At 41.8% G+C, this 23709-nt stretch overlaps 2 protein-coding genes across 3 annotated transcripts in view; one reads left to right on the top strand and one right to left on the bottom strand.

Moving 5' to 3' along the window:
* LOC309714057 (uncharacterized protein) overlaps positions 1–23709 on the bottom strand; it is a 256151-nt gene that overhangs the window by 56284 nt on the left and 176158 nt on the right. The window lies entirely within an intron of this gene.
* The window catches only part of LOC309714065 (vasoactive intestinal polypeptide receptor 2-like), a 54909-nt gene that overhangs the window by 25738 nt on the left and 5462 nt on the right, over positions 1–23709 (top strand). For both annotated transcript variants that reach the window (XM_082546178.1, XM_082546179.1), the window contains exons 5-9: positions 15598–15695; positions 18218–18356; positions 19436–19586; positions 21345–21405; positions 21638–21707. In XM_082546178.1, coding sequence (XP_082402304.1) covers positions 15598–15695; positions 18218–18356; positions 19436–19586; positions 21345–21405; positions 21638–21707 — 519 coding nt within the window. The remainder of the gene's footprint in view (positions 1–15597; positions 15696–18217; positions 18357–19435; positions 19587–21344; positions 21406–21637; positions 21708–23709) is intronic.

Here is a 23709-nt window from a genome sequence, read left to right on the forward strand (position 1 = left end):
AACAGGTAAGGTGTAATTGTATTATGAGCCATAGTGCTTGGTCTGTTTGTCCGATGTAAATCAATTGCAGTTAGAGGCTACATTAATTTTCTGTCTGTAAGCACTTATTGAAATTATCTGAGCACATTACAAGTACATATTTGCTTACTCTGTATGCTCAAATGTGACCCGTTATAGCCAACAGAAAAAAAGCGGAGGCCCGAAAAACAGGTGGGGGTCCTCCACCACCACCACTACACAGAGGCTGAGCAGTTGGCCCTCAGCCAAAACAGTGGGCGCCCTGTGGCCGAAGGCATCTCTGCGGGGACATCCTCTGAGTCAATAACCCCGCAAGACACAAGTGCCTACATAGGGGGTAAATTCAAAATAATACATGATGTGCATACATCCTTTCTTCACAGTCACCTTTGCAGTGCTACTCATTCATTTGATAAACTCTTTACCATAATGGATTATTTTGTAGTGAAGTTATTTTCCTACTGATTTTGCCTTCCCTCAGTCTTGGTTGTCTTTGAGAGCATAATGACAATGAAGTGTAAGGTGATTGGTATGTTTGTTAATTGCCATTTGGTCCCTTGTAAGTTATAAGTGACCTGTATAAACCTCATATTCTATCAGTTGATGGTGATGGTGTACTGCATCTGGTGCAGCCTCCTGTTGAGCCAGACCAACATGCAGTTGTGAGTAATACTCCACAGATTATATGAGTTTACAGTAGAACAGCAATGTTGTTTATTTCTTTACTACAGGAAAATAATGAAGAAACATTGACAGCTGTTACAGAGGAGGAAGCAACAGAGACACTTTATGAGGTTTACATCTTTTAATACTTTGTGTACAGGAAATACAGGCGACCAATAAAGCCAGTTGAACAAAAAATCTGTTTATTCTTCTTTCAACATGTTGAGGTGATGGGTCAAAAGAAATGATTGTGACATATGGTGTCTCTGACTGCTCTTCCATCTTGTATGTCCGTGGGAGGGTCAGGATGTTCATGGTTTGGATCACTGCTGTTTGGTTCAGAAGGACAGTGTTCTCCTCTAATTGTGGCAATGTTGTGAAGAATCACACATGCCACAATAATGTCACATGCCCTTTCTGGGGTGACCCCGAGTCTTTGCAGGCACTGGAACCGGGCCTTAAGCATTCCGATAGTCATTTCAACTCTGGCTCTTGTCCTGCAATTAGCCAGATTATATCGCTGCTGTGGGCCCGGTTCAGGGTCAGAGTAAGGGGTAAGCAAATAGGGTAAACATGGATACCCCCTATCACCAAGCAAGTAGCCAGTGAACTCTCCTAAGACAGAAGGATACACTTCAGTTCAAATGTCCCTGAAGCAATTGGTCTTTATATATTTTAAAGTATTTTCAACTCACCATGTCCAAATTTTGTGCTCAGTGTACATTCACGGAATATTTGTGAGTCATGGACAGAGCCTGGCCACTTGGCTTCCACATTTGTGATAATGTTGGCAGCATCACATATGATCTTCACAGTGCAAAGAACACAAATTAGCATCCATTACTATGATGAAATAATTTGTTAGTTTGAAATGCTACAGGGAACTATGTACCTGTACATTAATGCTGTGGAAAGACTTCCTGTTCACATAGTCTCCTTCATTTACTGAAGGAGCAATGATTGGAATGTGAGTACCATCTATACAGCCAATCACGCCTGGGAACCCTGAAAATAAATGTAAAATTTAAGTAGTAGTTCAAGTATCACCACATCATAAATTAAGTTTTGGTCATCCTGATACCTGCAATTTTGTGGCATCCCTCTTTGATGAATCTTGTGGGTCTATGACCGGGGAACACCACAGACGAGGAGACGTTTCAGTGCAACTGTAACATTCCTGACTGCCCGACAGACGGTAGCCTTGGAAACGTGCTCAGCGTCACCAATATTATACAGAAAGCTCCCGTTTGCAAAAAACCGAAGTGCAATACAAATAATATGTACAGAACTGAGAGCATGTCCGCGATGTGTCACATGCGTAATATATGGCCTGAGGATGTTATCCAAATAAATTATAGATTGTGCTGAGAAACGGTAACGTTCGCACAGACAATCATCAGGAAATGATAAAATGTCCAAACGCGCTCTGATCACTCTCTCCCGGCGGAGAGCTCTGCGGAGAATTTGGGCTTCACGATCTACTGGCTCTTCAAGGAAGGGACACGCCATGTCTGACACTTCCTACTGTCAGGTTTCCGACAAAGGGGCGGAGACAGTCAGGGTTAGTTGTAGTAAACCTGCTAGGGGGCAGGTTAGCTTCACGGCGTGTGTCGTCATAGTGACTCACTCAGGCTTCAGCTGAACTCGCTTTGTGAAACCGAAAACCCAGAGTTGTCGTTAACTCAGGGTATACTTACTCAGTTTTTCCACTAAACCGGCTTCCTGAAACAGGGCCCTGGTGTCCTTCGAAAGCTCTTTGGTCTTGGCCATGGCGGAGTTTGGAGTCTGACTGTTTGAGGCTGTGGACAGGTGTCTTTTATACAGATGATGAGTTCAAACAGGTGCCATTCATACAGGTAACGAGTGGGGGACAGAAAAGCCTCTTACAGAAGACGTTACAGGTCTGTGAGAGCCAGAGATTTTCCTTGTTTGAGGTGACCAAATACTTATTTTCCACCCTAATTTACGAATAAATTGTTTACAAATCCTACCATGTGAATTCATGGATTTTTTTTTTCACATTCTGTCTCTCACGGTTGAAGTGTACCTCTGGTGCAAATTACTGACCTCTGTCATCATTTTAAGTGGGGGAATTTGCACAATCGGTGGCTGACTAAATACTTTTTTGCCCCACTGTAAATCACAAGACTATGAAGTCACCGTTTAGATTTGTTTTCACCTGCTGGTTGTTCAGGTTTAGGCACTAATCGCTTTGGTTTAAGAGTAAGACTGACTATCCATCCATCCATCCATCCATCCATCCATCGATGGATAGATAGATGATTTAAGTAGCTATTTACTGAAGCTTGATTAATATCGATTTCGTCTCAGGGCACAACCCCTCTTTTGTACCCCGAGGTTTGAATTGCTTTACCGTTTCTGGATGTGAGTTTTTAAAGTGTTTTCTTGCTGGTTTTGAGGCCATTCCAGTGCTCTATGTTTTTGATTCATTTTGGGATGTCCTCTTTTTGATTACTTATCATTCTTATGATATTTTATCAAGTCTCTTGCTGTTTTCACATTTCAGTTTCTAGTAATAAGTTGAAGGTTGTGGATTAACCCTTGTCTGTTATTCTAAGTCATATTTTCCTCCACACTTCCCATGTTTCCCAATTTCCACGTGCCTCCCTCTGACTTGTTTCAAAGACTCAGAAAACGTGTTTTCTTTTGTTTTGCGTGTTAGTTTTGCTTCCTGCCTGTCTCCCCTAATTGTCCTGATTGTCTTCATTTCTTCTGTTGGCCTGTCCCTCTGTATATAAATATTTGTCTTTGTCACAGTGGCTGCAGTACTTTCCTGTCTGCAGCTGAGCACCCTGCATACCATGTTGTTATGCCGTACGTTAGGATGCTCTCTATGGTGGCTCTGTAAAATGTCACCAGCAGCCTCTCCTCCAGGTTGTTCCTCCTGAGCACTCTCAGAAAGTGGAGACGCTGCTGGGCCTTTTTAACCACCGCTGTAGTATTTGCAGTCCAGGAGAGGTCATCAGATATCTGCACGCCCAGAAACCTCATGGAGTGTACCCTCTCCACACAGCTCCCGTGAATGTAAAGTGGGGCCGGGTCTGCTCTGCCCTTCCTGAAGTCCAAGATAAGTTCTTTAGTTTTCGTGGTGTTCAGTTGGAGGTTGTTAACTGAACACCACTCAGTCAGTCTGTTGACCTCATCTCTGTAGTCCGACTCATCCCCCCTTGAGATGAGTCCAACCACTGTGGTGTCATCCGCGAACTTTATGATGGTGTTTGAGAGATGGGTAGGGGAGCAGTCGGATGTGTAGAGCGTAAACAGGAGGGGACTCAAAACACATCCTTGTGGAGACCCGGTGCTGAGTGTGATGGTGCTGGACCGGTGGGGGCCGAGTCTGACAGACTGTGGTCTATTTGTCAGGAAGTCCTTGATCCAGAGGCAGATGGGGGTGGAGAGTCCCAGGTGAGACAGTTTCTGGACCAGGATCTCCGGGATGATATGATTGAATGCTGAGCTGAAGTCCAGAAAGAGCATTCTCACATAGCTTCCTCGGTGCTCCAGGTGACTCAGCGCAGTGTGGAGCGCTATGGTGATAGCGTCCTCGGTGGAACGATTTGTCCTGTAGGCAAATTGGTGGGGGTCCAGAGTGGGAGGCAGACCGGCCCTGATGTGCTGACAGACCAGTCTCTCAAAGCACTTCATCACTACAGGCGTAAGTGCAACAGGCCTGTAGTCATTTGGGCTGGCCACAGCTGTCTTCTTGGCGATGGGGATGATGGTGGAGGTTTTGAGGCAGGGCGGGACGGTGTTTGATGACAAGGAAAGGTTGAAGATTTTAGTGAAGACTCCAGTCAGTTCGTCAGCACATGCTCTGAGAACCTTTCCATGTATTCCATCAGGACCTGCCGCCTTCCTGGGATTCACTGACCTTAGAACACACCTCACTTGGTGCTCCCTAAGTGTTAGTGTGCCAGTGCTGGGGGCGGGTGGAAGTGGTGTGGCAGCTGAGGGCTTGGTCGTCTCAAAGCGGGCGAAGAAACGGTTTAGATCCTCAGCCAGTGAGGCATCAGTCCTAGATGTTGCCTGGTTATTGCTTCTGTAGTTGGTAATGTGATTGATCCCCTGCCACATTTTTCTGGGGTCGTTGTCAGCAAAGTGATCTTCAATCCTCCTCCTATAGGCAGCCTTAGCTTTCCTGATGCCTCTACTCAGGTCTGCCCTGGCCGCCCTATACGCAGCCCTGTCCCCTGACTTGAAGGCAGTGTTGCGGCTTTTTAGGAGGGATTGCACTTCGCTATTCATCCAGGGTTTTTGATTTGGAAACACCCTGACCCTTTTGTTGACGGTGACATTGTCAACACAGTTCCTGATGTACGAGAGTACAGTGTCTGTGTACTCCTGGAGGTTGTGGCTGGAGAATAAATCCCATACAGTTGTTGAGAAGCAGTCCTGCAGTTGAGAAAGGGCTCCTTCAGGCCAGGTTTTTATTGTCTTTGTCTGGGGCTTTGTTTTTCTCAGCAGGGGGGTGTAGGTGGGGGTGAGGGACATGCAGAGGTGGTCAGATCCAGCCAGGTGGGGGAGGGGTGTCGCTCTGAAAGCATGCCTGATGTTTGAATAGACATGGTCCAAAGTGTGTTCTCCTCTCGTAGCAAAGTCCACAAACTGGACAAATTTAGGAAGCACAGTCTTTAGGCACGCTTTGTTAAAGTCGCCGGCGACAATAAAAACCCCATCGGGGTGGGCAAGCTGTTGTTTGTTTATGGTGTTGAGCAAGAGGCTGAGAGCCGTGCTAACGTTAGCATCCGGCGGTATATAAACAGCTATCACAATAACTACTGTAAACTCCCTCGGGATGTAAAAAGGTCTGCACGAGACTGCCAGAACCTCCAAATCAGGAGAACAGTGTGTGTGAATGATCCTGCTGTTACAACACCACTCGTTATGCACGTAAACACATAGCCCCCCTCCTCTGCTTTTACCTGAGTTGCTGTTTCTGTCATGCCGGTGTAGCGTGCGGCCTGCTAACTCGACTGCAGCGTCGGGAATCAGCGGGTGAAGCCACGTCTCCGTAATAAGAATAATGCTGCAGTTACGTGCAAAGCTTGTGTTGGCTATCTGTAGCTCCAATTCGTCAAGTTTGTGGGTGATGGATCTGGCGTTCGATAGGAAAAGGCTCGGAAGTGCTGGCCGGTGTGGATGTTTGCGTAGCCTAGCGTCTGAGCCCGACCGGCATCCCCTCTTCTGCTTTCTTTCCCTCCGTCGCCTTCTACGCTTGCTGGGCGGGCAGACCATCCACGGTGACCCTGGCGGTCTCGCTATCTCCACCAGGATGTTGTGTGTTCGCTGATAGTCACCAGAAACAGACAAACTATATTTAAAACCTAGGTCAATTAGGTTCTGGCGACTGTAAGAGATGGCGGCGTTGCAAACATTCAAAAATATCCACATTAAAAGTAAAAACGAGCACCAAACTGGAGAGCTAAGAGCCGCTGCACCCGTGCGCGCCGCCATCTTGGCATTAGTCTCTGATTTGATGAGTAAGAGCCACCATGTTGCTTCCTGTTGAAAGCGTGTTCTTCCTCACTACTGTCACTAAGGGCTGTTCTGATACTCTGTAATATTGTACCGTCTTTAATGTGTGTGTGTGTGTGTGTGTGTGTGTGTGTGTTTGTTTCTCTTCATTCTGAGTCAGTGCATGTAGATGTGTGTGTTTGTGTGGGTGTTTGTGTTCATCACTTTCCTGTTCTGGTGTTCTGGGTAAACCACGGCCTGAAGCATGCCCTGGGGTCCTGCCCCCCTCCTTTTCAGTTTGTTTGCGACCATTGCTGCTGCTGCTGCTGCTCAAAATTCAGTCCGTCCTGGTTCTGACCCCAATTGGGGCAGTCCTTTCTCCAGTGTCGATGTTCACCGCAGGTGAAACCTGCATCTTCTTCTGTGTTTTTGTCCATTCTGAGGTGCCTTCTGTCCTCAGTTACTCCTCTTGTCTCGGTCACGCCCTTTCTCGCCACCCGATCATCCGTGTTGGTCCATCACTGTCCTGCACAGTGTGAATGCAAAGTTATCAAGGTCAGCATTCTTTCGCTCGGCCTTACTTTTCATTCGGGCTTGGCGGGCGTCTCGTCACAGCTCTGTCAGCTGACGCAGTCTGGGAATTTTCCCCCGTGTAGTGAAACGGGCCTTAGGTTTAGTGCTCTCCGTCTCGGCTGCATGAGATCACATTCCTGCAGGTCTGTTGACATTCTCAGGTCGTTGTTGTGGGTCCAGCTGTTGCAGCATTTGGTCAGTGTCACGTATGGGGGAGAGCAGGAGTCCAGTCAGCCTCGGCTTTCAGGGCCGGCAAAGCAGCCTGTAATTAAATATGTATAGAAAAAACAAAAACAAAACAAAACAAAAACAAACAAAAAACAAAAACAAACGAACAGGAAAATGATGTTGTGTTGGCTGTGTTATTCAGAGGGGAGACACACCGGGACCAGGCCCTGTGTCAGCCTTCTCTCCCCCTTTTTTTTTTGTTTTTTCTCTCCCGATATAATCAACTCCTAACCCACCAAGTTGACAGGACAACACAAGTACATATTAAAATTCTTAAGATCATGTTTAAAAACCCAAAAAAGGAATTTTCTTTCATTCAGTAATCACTTTTATTAATCAATCAACAGAAAACATGTCACAATTTGAATCTTTTAACCATTAAATTTGTTGTGTCTTGCCTGGTTGGTTAGACCAGTGTTCCTTTTTTTTTTTTTTTTTTTTAGTTAAATTGTTGTCCTGCAACCCAGAGGGTTTCTTTGTCAGTAATGTATAGACTTCATCATTTAAGTATGTTAATTTTTCTTTAACCTTGCTGGAAAATCTTCACGTGTTCATGAGTGTAAGCTGTTTCTTCATTGCGTGTGTGTGCATTTGTAGGCAAGCAGGTTAATTTTAACTTTTCTCAAACTAGGCGTTACCTTAAAAGGAGCCTTTCTCTCAGATTTCTCTGCTTGTGTGTTTTTGTTTCACCTTTTTGTTGTGATGCTCCGGACGCCTTCCCAACCTCCACAAGTCCGTTGGCCCCAATTTTATGTGTTAAAACTTCTCTTAATTTCTCCTCTAATTCTCTCCTCGCTGCTGTCTTTTTCACAGCTGCTGATTCGTGCTGGGTGTGGTTCCCATTACCTATAATTTTGCTTCGGCCGCTGTGCTTGTGGGGGCAGTTGGTCCAGGTCCGTAGCTTCCTGTATTAACACACTAAGAGATTTATTTAATTTCATTTTCATCACTGTTAAACAGATAAGCAGGCAACCCGCCTACCTTGACAGCGTAAACTGTACGCCAGTCTCCCAACACATTCCTCTCTGTACTCCTCCATAATTCTCCACTGCACACCTCTTACTATCTCTCCTTTTTATTTTTATTACACCACAGAGTAATACACCCAATTATGCCCGTCTATCTCTATGTGGCTCCAAATTCCCTCTATATTTTAATTTCACACTCGTCAGGGGACAGGCACACAACAATTTCAACCACTGAAACGAGGAATTCAACCTTTTTATATTTCTTTACTAATCTAGACTCAACCTTTGTTCGCAAAATGTGTCTTGTTCTAGTCCGGAATAAATGTGAACCCGTGATTACACGGCCGTTCCAGTGTTATTTCCGTAGCTATGCGGGGGCCCTCACCTCCCCAAGTCACCACCTCGGCACCCGGACGACGCCGGTCCTGGCCACGCGTCCACGGACAGGAGGGTCGCCACTCCTAGGGCAAAATGTTCCAGAGGTACACTAGGCATCAACCTTTGATCCTAAAATGTGTATTTGCTCTAATGTCCTCCTAATCAAACACATCAACCGTCACTGTCACTGTGTTCACGCTTCACACTTCACACAAAAAAACACACTCAGAGCGTGCCTCACTCACACTCTCACTCAGTGCGCGCTTTACCCACAAGACAGCACCCAGAGTGCGCTTCGCAGCTTCACACACACTCTCACTCAGAGCGCGCCTTCACATTCACACACAACACTTTTCCTCAGCGGGAATTTTACACAGAAACCTCTGAGCTCAACTATTAGATCTTCTTAAAGCACACTGCACCATAGACCAAAATACCCCTTTCTCTGCGCTTATGACCGCCACCACGGGGCAAAGTCGCATCATAAAAGTGATGCTTGCATCCCCGAAGTTATACCTGACATCATAAACCAGGTGTTGCTCTATGTACTTAAAATTTTACTTTGTATTATGACCGCAGCCCTTAAAACTCGACTGACGCCACAAACCACCGTCAAACCTCTATCCAATGTACTAAAACTAGCACCAACCACTACTGCACTTCACGGCCGCACCACCGGAATACGCCGTATCATAAACCAAACCTACGGACGTGTTTCGCTCTCGCGTCGCCAGCGTTCAACTGCACCGTGAAGCCAGCATCTGCTTTTCCTTAAATCAACTTCTATTTCATAGCCGGCAAAAGCCAGGACGTCACTGACACCATAAACAAAATAAACAAACCTCGACTTCAATGTACTGGACTAATGGCCGCGTCTTCAGAATAAATTCTAATGTATTATTGCTACAGAAGCCAGTATTAGACAAAATTAAATGTGGAAGGTAAAGTGGCTGCAACTAGTCCAACGTAGTATGTTATTAGTATCTCGGTAGAGGCAGTTTACTGCAACTAGTCCAACGTAGTATGTTATTAGTATCTCGGTAGAAGCAGTTTATTTAACACACTGGAATTCAGCCTCAACTTATGTTGTTAGTATCTTGCGCCAAAAACCAGACACCGACAAATTTACTGTGAAAATACATGTAACTCAGTGAACAGATTAATTTGGAAAGCCCAATATGCACATTTGGTATTTATAATACAACAGGCTGTGCTTACCTTTCTGTTTTAGGCCGGCCTTCTGTTCACTTTGCCCCACGATCTCACCAAAGGCCAAATCTACACCTCCTCAGCACACCAAAGATCCGGGTCACACGGCACCAAGTTGTTGAATTCTCCCAATTCTTTGAATCTTTGGGCTGAAGGAGGGACAATACTCGGTGTATCAATGCTCAATCAACAATCATTTATTTCCATACAATTCAACAGTCAGAGCATTACAACGTCCGGACGGGAGAGATGCTACCAGAGGGTCAGGCACATGTCTCAAAATGGTGACAGGTTGCTCAGCTTTTTATAGTCTCTAGTGGCCCCCAGCTAGTCGTAAAAGCCAAAACATCACATTTTTTCTCTGTTACAGCGCCTAAGTTATGACCTCGGCAGTTGTTTCTCTGCTTTCTGTAAGGTGGGGGTGTGGAATGTGGTCTATCTATCTCCCCTGTCTTTAGACACAGAGTCTCCTGCTTACAACCTTCTCTTCATGATTCAACAATAAAGCATGTCAAGAAAACAGTGTAACACATTCCCAGCAGATCAAGGATACAGAGTGATGCATATTTATCTAATGAACTAATATGTGAATATGTTCTGTTAACTCAAAAGTATAATGAGAACTAAACTACATACAGCTCACACACTCTATATTAAAGGGTATAATGTGATCTACAGCAGTATTCTAATTCAACTACTTTGATTACATATATAAGGTAACATATAATAACAGAATAATCTAATACTATACAATAGTCCCTTGAGCTGATGGTTGTTGACACCTCGTGCTACATAAATAAACCTAAAATGAATTTGAACTTGATAGTTATGTTGAAGTTATCTGGGCGCTGTTCCAGATCTTTCTGTCTCACTTTAACCTCCAGAGATAAACCACAAGCGCACATTCACACACAGACATGGACAGTTGGCTTAATTGTGATCCTGTCCAGAGCTTCAGGTGTAGCTTTTTGCTTTTTAGTAAAGCTTTTCTTCGTGTCCTGTGGGAGAGATGAAGGTTTTCCATCTGGAAAACATTCTGTTGAAGCCAGACGACACCACTGGCACTGAGCTCACACCGACTGCAGCGACATTCATAGCATACAGGTGACAAAACGACGGCCTTCATCCTTGTCTGGACGTCTCAGCGTTAAACCCGCGGTTTTAAGTTTGTATTAGTCCATCCTTCTTCTGGGTTTTCATTGGCTTCTGTATACATTGCTTAGTCAGTATTTAGTTTTCTGTTAATAATACTATTTGTTAACCTTGTGTGTATGAGCCTTGTTATTTGTGACTTCAGTTCTTAGCTTTAGTTTCTGATGACTTTAGGTTTATATTTAGTGACATTACCAGTGTTTCCATTCAGTTCCTTCTAACAGTCTCATCTTTGTCTTCATGTGTTTCAAAGTAGCTTTGTGTTTCCTAGTTCTGTGGTTTCTAGTATTTCTTGAAAGTCTCCTGCCTTCAATCTCTTTTTTTGGACTTTTGGATTCAACACCATCAACAGTTGAGCCTATGTTCACTTCTGTCTCCTGCATCCTGCATTTGGGCTCCAAGCAATCCACAATCCTGTGTGTGACAGCAGTCCACGGCACACAGACTTTTATACAACTTAACCTGAGGAGTCGCTCTCTTCAGGCGTGTGGAAAAAATGTTAGTTTAACTCACATCCACACTGGTTTCACTTATCCATGCTAATGATTTCTTTTTAGAAAATTAGGGTTCTTGTCTTGAGTGCAATCACAGAAAAGGATCAATTATTTCCTTCAGACTTGGTTGTTTCCAGTTTTCAGTTGCAGTTAGATTTAGGCTTGGTTAGATTTGGGAAACAAAACTTCTTGAACTGGTTTTCCCAACGGGCTTTAGAAAGCTTGTGCACCACAGTGGCTTTCCGATAGAAGGAATTGGAGACAATGAAACCTCTCCTTTGACCATTCCTTCTTCTTGCGTTAAAACAACATGAATGATCAGTTGCAGGGACGACCTTGGAGCACTGACATTTTCATGATGTTGTTGGAACAACACCAACACGGTGATATCATTTCATATTTAATGTGGTGGCTCTGAGAGCCCAGTGACAGGGGAAGAAGAAAAACAACAGTTCTGTGATATAGATTTGTTTTATGACTTTTTCTTCTGTTTGTAATTTATGTGCCTTAAATATTGCATAATGCTTTGTGCCTCAGACAAAGAGAGAATCTTACATATGAAACATCTCACTGGTGGAGCTAATAAATGACCCAGACTATTGTCTGTAAGAAATCAGAAGCCAAATATGTGTGGAAACAGAGTTTTAATCTGAGCAACGAGGTGTAATTTATAAGCTCATCGTGCATTTTTCTTTTTGGAATTAAAAAATAACTTCTGACCAGAGGAGTCTGTGCACTGATTTCGTCTTAAAATGCAGCAATTAGATGGAAAAATAACACAAATATAGTAAAAAAATAAAAGCCTTAAAATTGAGTTATGTTCAGCAATCAACACAAAGCTGCCAGGGTTCAAAACAGACTTTGAGATGAGAAACATTTCACTGCTCAAAGTCTGCATCATGGTTTCACTTTGTCAAAGAGCATGCATCCTGTTTCTGTCATGAAAGTGAAGAACGCTCATCTTTGCGACCAAAGACATTATTCACACAGAACAACTTCTCCAACTTTATTTATCTGCCAGATTAAAAACGAGGGAATGGCAACATAATTATGATTTGTATCATATGCAGCTTACTGAGAATTCATTACTGTCTGGTGATATAACTGTACTTAGGTCCATCATAAAGACTCAGTCCTGATTTTAAGATGTGAGTAAGCTGTATGTCATTAGCTGTTGAAATAGTTTTCATACCTTTATGAAACCTTTATTACTTGGTAGTGTTTTGTGAGTGCAGTTGAGAGCCTTGTCTTTGATCAATGCTTTTTTATTTAAATACATCATTTAGAAATTATTTTTAAAAGCAAACAACTAATTGAGCTAACTGAGATTTAACAGGAATATTTTTAGCCTAAAATGAACAGGGCAGGGGTCTCTGTCCTGCAGTTTTGATTTAACTTCCTAGAACCTGTTGTCCACATTTGTGGACATCACATTTTGGGTTGTCTAGACCAAAATACTAAATTTTGCTCTACAAAGGCCTGATGTCCACTTACAAGGACATTGTACAGCCACTGTTCTATTGAATTTTAAAGGAATATCCTTATATGTGCATCTCATTTTTGTCAGAAACAAAAATCAGGGAAAACAAATGTGGCAATTCTTTGTTTTTACATTCATCAGGTCCCAATTTGCCCAAATATCAAAGAGAAATTAAAAATGCATGCCATGAAAGAGTTGGGGTCTTAGGAGATTAAAACTCTACAGGAGCAGAAGTCCTGTAGATTTAATCTGTAACCATGGCCATGAAGATACCCAGCCTTAAGTTCAGCATTGTTTTAATCCTCCAGTGTCAGACAGGACGCAGAAATGGAGAGTGAATGAGCCAGAGTTTATGGATGGAGACGATGCATTTGGACATAGAAGGCAGTGCGGCTGCAGCAGACCAGAGCCAGCAGGTCATCAGCTCCCAGCCAGAAGGCCTGAGAATCGTGCTGAGGAATGAGACACCGATGCCAGGCTGCGACCGTCTGTGTATGCTCAGATATTTGTCTCTGTGTGCGAATATTTACAGTGGACAGACAGGGACCGAAACTCTAAAAGTAGAAACGCCACAATGGAAAAAGTCTCACGCGTTCATATATTTTATCTGCGTCACCTCAAAGCCTGCAGAACAGTTTCACTAAAATGTAAATATTGAACATTACAAAGACATTTAAGCTCTATTTTAGAAGTCATTAGACTGAAGTACATTATCACAATAGTTCAAATATGAATGACCATCGATTATCAAGATGATCCAAATAAGTTAGTGAACAAACTTTATCAGAATGATGGAAAATCTCTGGACTACAGATTGAAAAAATTTGGGGGGAGGACGTGATAGATCATTAGGCGGTGAATGTTGTGTGAAAAACAACAAGCAAGTATGTAAGAAAAATGAAAGATAAGAAATAAGAGGAAATGGAAAGAGTGAGTGATTGCCAAAGATAAAAGAGACAAATTGATAAAAAAAAATTTAAAAAGAAGAACAGAGAGAACATGAAAGTTTCCAAAAATGGAAATCGTGAAAAATACAAATGTTTCAAAATGACAACTTCCACTTACGTCCCGTACTTCAGGAAATCCATCTATGTGAGGACTTTAGACCTTAAAGAGGAGACATTTTCTCTGTTTTGCCTGAAACCCCGTCCTCCGGGTGCTGTTAGCCACATTTCCTGCATAACTAGCATGTTTTGTCAGTGATTTATGTTTGTCTTACCTACATACTGGGTTTGTAGACCCAGTGTATGTCACAGTACTTCAATAAACACACCAACACACCAAAACAGGACATGGAGTTGTTTAATGGCATCAGGTAAAAACTACAACTGACTGGCTTGTAGACCTGATCAAGACAACCTGCTGAAGTTCAAACCGAGCATGACAATGGAGAAGGAAGGTGAATTAAGTGACTTTGGCTGTAACATGGATGTTGGTGCCAGATGGGCTGGTCGTCTATTTCAGAAGCTGCTGATCTAATGGGATTTTCCCACACAACCATCTCTGTGGACCTTTTTCTCATAAAGGAGAAAATATCCAGTGAGTGAAAGTTTTCTGGGCAAAGATGATGCATTCATGTCAGAGGTCAGAGAAGAAAGGCCCGACTTCTTTGTGCTGATCGGACGGCAACAGTTACAGTCAAGATATGCAGAAAAGCATCTCTGAAGACAGATTAATCCAACAGATTGAACCTTGAAGCAGCAGCAGAGGAGCACATCGGGTACCACTCCTCTCAGCTAAGAACGGGAAGCTGAGGTTAGAATTTACACAGGTTCAGAGAAATTGTACAATTGTAAGGCAGTCCAGGCATCTGATTTGGATGCGTCCTGGGTGCCACTTCCAGGAAGAGAGAAAGGAGCTGCTGGATATATAAATATATCTCAGCTGACTTGGGAATGCCTGAGTGAGGGAGTTCTGGGTTTCTCTACTGTCAGTGGTAGAAGATGGATGGATGGATGAATGGATGGATGGAGAAGGGTGTCCACCCTCAGCATTGTGAAGCGATGTTAACCTAAAGAGGTCAGTGAGTATATTTTATATAGGCTAGATGTAGATGTGCAATGTGTATATCTGGTTAATTGCCAGATGGTGTGTCAGAGGTGGAGAATGTTGTTTATACATGATGAGATAGCAACGAACGCCAGGCACTGACAAACCCACACATTGCGAGCAGCATTAATGCTCTGCGGGTGTGTGTTGGCCAGAGTCAGAGGAGAGGTTTGAACTGTTTTGAGAAGGAACAGATCCTCATTCTTATCTGGACCCTCCCCTTATTGTGAAAGAGCATCTCCACTCTGGACAAAGAAGCAGTGGGCAGAATGAGTGCCGTGTTTCATCAGTGTATCATCACCGCTTCGTGGTGTGGGAAAAATTTCCTGGACAGTTATTTCTCACACCACGATTTTCCTCCTCTGTGATCAGACTGTATTTATAAAAGGAAATACCCTTGTGCAAGTTATGAAATCCTCAGTGGCCGTTTATCCTTTTTCGGTCGAACTATTTTGGGATTTTACAGGGGACTAGAGAGTTCTTCTTTACTTATTCACTATAAAACTCAAAACATCAGAATCACAAGTACAATAAAAGTCAATATCTGTCCCTGCAGTTACAGCCTACATACGTGTACTGGACCTCTATGCGTACCTTTATGTGGACCAAAGGAGTAAAAGGTGCATATTTGTATAACTTCTTCTAAATTTAGAGGTGCCTAGAAAAGAAAGCAATAGATTCATGGCAGAAGAATAGGACACACATTTATTTTAATTAATTTTACTCAGCAGTCATTAAGGCAAAGAATGTCGTTAAAATCTACATGAACATTTGAGGTGCTCACAGGATCCACTGTTACACTCAGGATGGGGACCCAGCTGTGCTTCACAATCGATGTGACAGCAGCTCCATTATTTATGATTCGATAAGCAGGAAAATAATAATAATTCTGTTTTGTGTATGTCTGCAGCTGGTCTTCTACAAGGCGGTGCAGATTCTGTCCAATCTGGGCCACAGCCTGTCAATCATCACTCTGCTAACCAGCACCATCATCATCTGTTTGTTCAGGTAAAAACACTCACTGACCACAGCTCACAGAAGCACTGTTTCAGTTTAATTCATGGTGACCAGAATTACAAGTCATCTCAAGGCACTGTATACTATAAAGACAAACAACACTGACAGAACATTAGTGACCACATAGTCAGAGAAAAAAAATCCCCATAACAGGGACAAAAGCACATGTTCAGAGACCACAGCGCTGTCACCACTTGTTTGATGAATGGGAAAGTGGAGGAAAGAGAAGCATAAAGGAAGCTGTGGAGTCACAGACAACCAGGAAGTGCAAATATTGAGCTGTGTAGAGTTTCGTCTGATGCAGTAAAAGTAGAAATAAAAACTATGAAAGCACCTCATTACACACAAAACTTTATTATTGTCCAAAATTCAAAAGTAAAATGCTTCTGCTGCAGATGTTTAAGATGAACTCAGTTTAAGTGTTCTCATATAAATATGTAATAATATTAAATATTTAATAAAACAGCTATTAAAAAGCTACTGTTAAAAAACATCTCCTGTAACTACAAAAACTGCAACTCTTTTACTTTACACGTGATTATTCTGATAATTACTTGCTAATATTTGTTCTTTTTCCATCTAAAGTACAGATCTTATCTGATCCTAGAACACTGAAAGCAGAGCCGCAGACGACTTGTCTAGTGTCCTGATCACCCATCAAAGACGAGACATAATCCCCAATATGCATGTTCAAACAACCAGAAAAAGCAGCTGTGCTCTCAGTTTGCCCAGCTGCAGGCGCTGATGACAGGACACAAACACACCCATTAATTTGACTCTCAGTCAAGCAGACTAAAGCAGATCAATCCTACTTTAAGATACTTTAGTCCAATTTGATTTTAATCAATGTCTATTTTTAGATTTCACTGGACAAGCATTGATTGCCTTGCTTGTCCTGATGGTGCCATTAACTTCATCAAGGCATTTACTCAGGGCATAACATGTTCCATCACAGTAACCCTGCACAATAGTATTTTTACCTCTTCGTAAAGTCGCCCTGAGAGGTCAAATGGACACCAGCAAATTAAAAAATGCTGCAAAAGCACACAAAACACAACTAAAGCTGAATGAAGCAAAATGGAAGTAGGAAAAAAAAGCTAAAACTAAGAAGCAACTGATAGTATTGGATGCTTCTCTTGGCGGTCAAAGGGTGCATTAGAGGGGCTTTTATTCTTCGCCTCAGGAAGAAAGCGTGTGTTAGGCAGACTTGCTGAAACAAGCGAACAGGTTGGAGAGGCACAGAGAGGACAGAGAACACAAACGCAGTGGTGGCATCTAAGGACATGCTGTGGAAGAGTGGAGACAGGAGAAGTTGTCGCTGCTTCGTGGAAAGTCCCACAGCTGCCTGAGCCTGTGGCAGCATAACTAAGAGATAATTCATGGTCACCCGACCCAGCTTTAACTATAACTAACTATAACTAGAAGCTAAAACTTCTACAAATTGTTGCCTTTGGATGTCATGATTTATAATGTTGTGTGCACATGGACGGATTCAAATTTTCTTACTTACCTAAAAGACAAAGTAAAAGTAACAAAGACAAGGGCGATGCTTTTGAGCTTAACAAGGACACTGCTGGAAACATCCACAGGGGTGATGGTGGAACAGCCTAAAATAAACATCTCTTATATGTAAATGAGGCTTCTTATGAAGGACAAACAAAGGTGCCTCACACTTTTTCTATTAATACAATAACCCTGAAAAGTCTGCAGAAACTGTCTTTCTCTTTTTAAACATAAAAATATGGTGACGAATGTAAAAAAAAAACCATGAAACTTCCCTTATGTAATTTTGAAATAGGTTTGTAAAGTTAATGATAATGACTAATCTAACATCTCAATTTAAATTCCCTGAAACACTGAAAGTTGGTATGTGAAGAAATCAGAAACAGATGATTTTGTCTTCAGTTTTACATCATAGCTCCAGATTTCTATTCTTAGACGCTGCCAGAGTGACTTTGCACGATTCGTAGTCTCATGCTGGGCCCTCGTGCAGCCCCTCAGGTCATCTTTTTAAAGAAAACAAATACAGGGTTTGGAGAGCACGTTTCTTTAGAAAACTCACATTTACTACACCAGCAGACTGCAATCAGAGTTTGGGGTCATGGCTCTGACCTCTTCAGTCTTCTCACATATGTTGAATGAATCATTTTTGTTCTTCTAAAGTGCGGAAATCCTGAAAAAAACGTGAGGTGTAAAGTCAGGCAGGGTCCAGCGCTGAAGGCAAAGTTATCAGTCTTGTTGTGCAAATATCCTGAAAAGTCAAGATAATTTGAACAAATTATGTATTCAGAATCGGGTTATATAACACATTTTTATTTATATACTCTTAACACTTCCGAACATACGGAGCATGATAACAGTTTGTAGAGATGTGCGAAGCTCAGTCTGGATGGACTCCAGCTGCTCACTCGGCCGCTATCAACATGTTTAGATACCGCATCCTTCAGTCAATTCACACCCAGACACTCTGTAAACACACTTCTCTATGTTTGCGTGTGTGTGCGTGTTTACAGGAGACTCCACTGCATGAGGAACTACATCCATCTGAACTTGTTCGTGTCGTTCATCCTGCGCGCCGTCGCAGTGCTCGTCAAAGACACCCTGCTCTTCTCGTATGGTGAAACCACAGACTGCAGCCAACAGCCCTCGCTGGTAGCCTTTCACGCATGAAAACACACACACATTTTTTACTTCACCGTTAAACACATTTACTATATGTACAAAAACCTTTAGATGAACCTTAATTAAAGTAGAAACAGGAGGAGTCTGTATTGGTGATACCAACGTTCACCTTTAAAAAACTTTCTGGGCTCTTCCAAGCATCTTGGAGATGAGCACTTTATGAGGCCATCTGTTGCAGGACTCTTGTAGCTGAACTGAATGTTTGGTTTTTTATGACTCTGGCTAAATGTTTGGACTCTTTGTCATGCAGAAGCATGAATTTGGAACCAGTTAGACGCCTTCCTGATGTTTTTGTGTGTGTGTGATGGATAAGAATCTAATCTATCTAAATGTTTTGCACGGCACTGAGGGTCCTTAGGCAGATGGCTATAAATGACCTCAGAGTGAAGCATTGGAAACCATTCACATAAAGAAGCAGCTTTAGTTTAGAAAACTGTGGGTGGCTTGCAAAGTTTACCTCTATATCTGCATTTTTTCCAACATGTCCACACATGCTGAAGAGAGTTTTCAAATTTGCATTTCTAGCACCGTTAATCCAGGAGTCATGGGTTGGATATACAGTCCTGTGCAAAAGACATCACTCATTTCTTCTTCCAAAAAGCCAGACTTGTAATTTATAAAGTGGTCTTGAGCAATAGTTCTCCAGCTTTGAATGTTCTACCATGTGGATCACCGTTCATGGAGCGGTTAAAAACAAATGTCTTTCAGTTCTGAGAAAAGTAAATTAGTAAATTCATTGGAAACAAGCGCAGATTTTTTTTAATACACTGGCTCAACTGCACATTTACACAAAACATTTGAGAAATCTTTTCACAGTGTAAAAACAGTCACCCTAATGCCAGTCATCAAGGTTCACAATGAAGTTGGTGATTCTTCTAATTCTTTGTGAAAATGTATTTCTTTGTGGTCAAATTATAATATTACATACAGAACGTTACTATGCAAACTATAGAATGGATGTAACAAAGCATGTTGCTGTGTGTGTGTGTGTGTGTGTGTGTGTGTGTGTGTGTGTGTGTGTGTGTGTGTGTGTGTGTGTGTGTGTGTAGGTGGGCTGTAAGGCCAGCCTGATCTTCTTCCAGTACTTCATCTTAGCTAACTTCTTCTGGCTGCTGGTTGAAGGTCTTTACCTTCACACGCTGCTGCTCGTCTTCCCCACCTACTCCTTCCGCCTCTCCATCTACATGCTCATCGGCTGGGGTAGGTTGAACCACAATGAGAGCACCGTAACTTTATGTTGTCTTTACAGTCTTATTGGCCTGGTCTTATGTGTAACCACTGATAATGTTCCTATCACCAAGTTAATGTCTTAAAACCCACTGAAACATCTGACGATCATGCATTAAAAACACTTTATTAAAACTGAATAGAAACCAAAGACAATGTAAGACAGTCTAAAGATGATTAAAAAAAACGAATAATAATGGAAACCTCAGACTCCTGGTGAAAGTTTAGAGCACTTGTATTGTGGACTTAGTTTGGTTTCTGCACAGAGAAAGTTTAGAGTTATCTGACATGAGTGCAGTGAAGTAGAAACAGTCCATTAACATCACTCAGCTAACAAAGTGGTCGAACCATCAGGGAGCTGAGCTACTTGGAACTTTCTCTTTCTTACAAAGTTTCACATACTATGCAATCCAGTGAAAAACTAATTACATCCATGATTTAGTGACTTTTAAAACCTTCTTTATCAGCAATAGCTTGAAGTAATACCTTTTTGAATGGCTTTATCAGTCTCTTACATTGCTGTGGAGAAATTCTGGCACTCTTCTTTAAAATATTACCTCGGTTCATTGAGATTTGCAGGCATTTGTTTATACACAGCTCTCTTAACGTCCTCCCGCAGTGTTTCAGTCAGGGTGAGGTTGGACTTGCTCATAATATTTTGTCCCAACATTTTTTTTCACATTTACCATCTGCTGGCCAAAATCTGAACAATTTCCAAACAAAGCGCAGTCTCTCTCTCTAGAGACGAATTGAGTTGTGAAATTTGTTCCATCATTACCACTCGGTTGAATTAATCCTGTGCTAAACTGACCCCTGAAACCGTTGAAGATTAACCTTATGCTTTAATATGTTTTTGACACGGATGGCTTTTGTTAAGCAATCTACTTAATGTACAGTAACTGGGCTAATTGTTCCTTTTAACCTTTATGTGCACATAAAATGAGACTAGCTGACCTGCCCAAGCTTAGCTGTTGGCAAGTCAGTGCTAAACAATGTACAAATGACCTCTTCACAATGAGCAAACACACTTCTCTGCTACATAATGTCTGCCACTACCCACACAGCACATATAGGTCAGCAATACATCACTGCGCTCTTTGGGATTCATGCTAGGTTAAATTTATCACAGGAGGTGTTGATGCAAAGCAGATCGAGCCCTTAAGAAAATCCCTGCAGAGAATTAAGCTCCGTACGAATGAGGCTGCGAGAAGTCAGGAAGACCAGAAAAGTTTATGAAAATAACAATTCATTCAATGTTCCCTGGTTGCAGTTAGCGTGCTATTAACCCTGCAGTTAAAAAAAATCAATTATATTGATAAATTTAGAAATTTCATAGACAGCCCTGTTGTAGCACCCCTTTAGTGTGAGCCTCTGCAAAACACAGTGCCAGCACTCAGACAACCAGCAGACAGTGCGTCACGCTGCTGAAGTGAGCTGGTGTATTCAGGGAAAGTCCGGGCAGTAAACACTCTCCTGGCCTCTGCGTTCGCTCTCTTCCATTCTGTCTCAGCTGCTGCCTTCTGACACCTTCCTTCCACTATCCATCTCCACTTTACCAACAGTTCCTCCCCAATGCATCACCGTTCAGCCCCAGATGTTTAATGTGTGTGTGTAGACGTCATATTTCCTTTGTGGCACTTTGCGAGGATGTTCTGTGCCTGCCAGATAGAGAACCTAAACAGATCCTCTTCTCCTCCATATCTACCTTCCTCTCTACTCTCTGGTTCTCAGGAATCCCTCTTGTGTTCATCGTGGCATGGATCATTTGTAGGATATACATGGAGGACATGGGGTGAGTCTGCAAGTGTTTAAACATTGTTTTCACAAACTGTGTCAAGGTCAGTGCAAAAATCAAACGTTACAAACTTGCAGGCGGCACATTATGCTTATCCTTAATTTCCACCACATGCATGCAGTTGCATTGGTTGAAGCTTATATCAAAAATAATGCATCTTTGATTTCATTTAACCATCTCTAGGTCAGGAAATATTACAAATCTCACTGACTTATTTACTCACTTCCAGGTGTTGGGAGATGAACAACACCCCCATACCAAACAGAGTGATCAACTGGCCCATCATGGCATCTATCATTGTGAGTTTTGTCCCAGGATAACCTTGCATACATCAGACAGAGTTTTTTCATGAATTAAAAAAGCACTTCTTAAATGTTTTTTCGGCATCCTGGACACAATCCTTATTAGTTATAAACAGTATAAAGAATTGACCTGAGTAAAAGTGAGTGGATCTGTGGTCAGGATGATTGTACACACAGCCCATTATGCCCCACCAGTGGGTATAACACAGTCTAAATTAATAGGTCAAGTCTGTTTCGTCTGTTTTTTGTTGTTGTTGTTGTTTTTAGTCATTAATCTGCAATTTGAACTGAAATCCATTTTCATTTTCACCTGCTTTGTCCTTGTTTTCATTTTCTCATTTTATTTTGCTTTCTTCTACTAAAATATAAAACATTGGATCATTATTTTTATTTTACAAATAAATATTCACCATATTAAAAATGATGCACTATTACAGAGCCTGCACAGCCACACATTGGTTTTTAGAGTCACACACTTACTGGACACATCGTTTAAGTGCTCCTGTTCAACTGATGCTAAATGGAAACATGCCATGCAACATTCAGATGGCAGGATTTGGCATTAATGACATGAAAACATGGATCCTGCTTTTTATCAAAGGTTCAGGCTGTTGCTGGTGGTCTAATGATGGCAAGAATGTTAGCTTCACTCACTTGGTACAAACTCAGCATCATTTAAAAACTACAAAAGTATTGCTGCTGATCTGTTTTTGGTCAGCAGCAATACTCAGTACTTTTCTAGGGAAGATGTTATATACAAATAACGAATGACTATAGCATTCACATCTTTATAAACCATACCAGAGTCAATCTGCACAATGAGTCCTTTTAATTTTGAAGCTTTAACACACATAGATGGTTATACTTTAACTCTTGGACTGAACCAGAGCACTTTGTACTGTAGTTTTTATTTTGGTAATAGAGTTTGCTAAAGTACTCACAGATAATGTTTCTTTTTAACATACTGTTTATTGTTGGGTTTCCAGGAGAAATGTTTAAGGATCAAAACTAGTTGATGAGGTTTAGCAAAAGATCACAGATTGGGATAAAATATTCTGATTATGTCAAAAGTGTCACAGCCAGAGTGATCTAAAACAAACAAGCAGTGCAGGCATAAATCATCCTTCCCATTGAAATCCGTTAGTTTCAGAGTTGCAAAGTTACTCCAGCAACATTCATTTCCATACGCAGCATACTAAAAAATTACAGTGTGACATATTTTATCGCTATTTTTGGATTTTCTGTGAGACTTGGCCTCAGATGGTGGATCTCTTTATTTACACTGGAAATCCCAGACACAATTATATCCTCTGATACAGACATACAGGAGAAAACATCTGCAAACAGATAAGTTTTAGATAAAATTCAATCAGTCAGCAGTCGATTTCAAAACATGCGAACCAGCAGATAATCCATCAGAGCTGTCATGCTGAACTTTTCTATTTTTACTATTTTTACTTGTTGCAACAGTGAAGCTCTGCTTGATCCGTTGTGAGCGAACTGCTTACTGCTTGTTTTTGCGAAGCTCTATGTAACTGACGTTGTACGATTCGATTGTTGAGCATTTTGCAATAATGTGTGCTCTAATATATGCTTTGTGCCATCAATCTTCCATTTATATTTGGCTATAACTACGATTTATAGATGTCTTCTAAATATATGAAATGCAAGCAGTTGTAAAGTTATTGTTCTGAAAACGCATTCATCTGTAAGGACATGGTCTCTGAATGTGTGTTTGTGTATGTTGGTACATGACTGGGAAGGTTTTGGAGCGTAGCTTTCTCGTGAACTGCTTGTTCAAACAGTATGACTGAGTGATGGAAGTCACTTAACACAGAAAACCAGAGAAAATACACTTAAAATTAGGGGAATGCATATACAAAAAATACACCTCTGAGTGATGTTTTGTAAAAATATTTGCAACATGTCAAAAGCTTGTTTGAGGATTCAGATTTGGTTATATGGTCGAAGTTAGAGTTTTTATAATGCAGCATTATTT

Source organism: Aulonocara stuartgranti, assembly GCF_965226115.1.
Source record: "Aulonocara stuartgranti genome assembly, chromosome: 9".
Lineage (NCBI taxonomy): Eukaryota > Metazoa > Chordata > Actinopteri > Cichliformes > Cichlidae > Aulonocara > Aulonocara stuartgranti.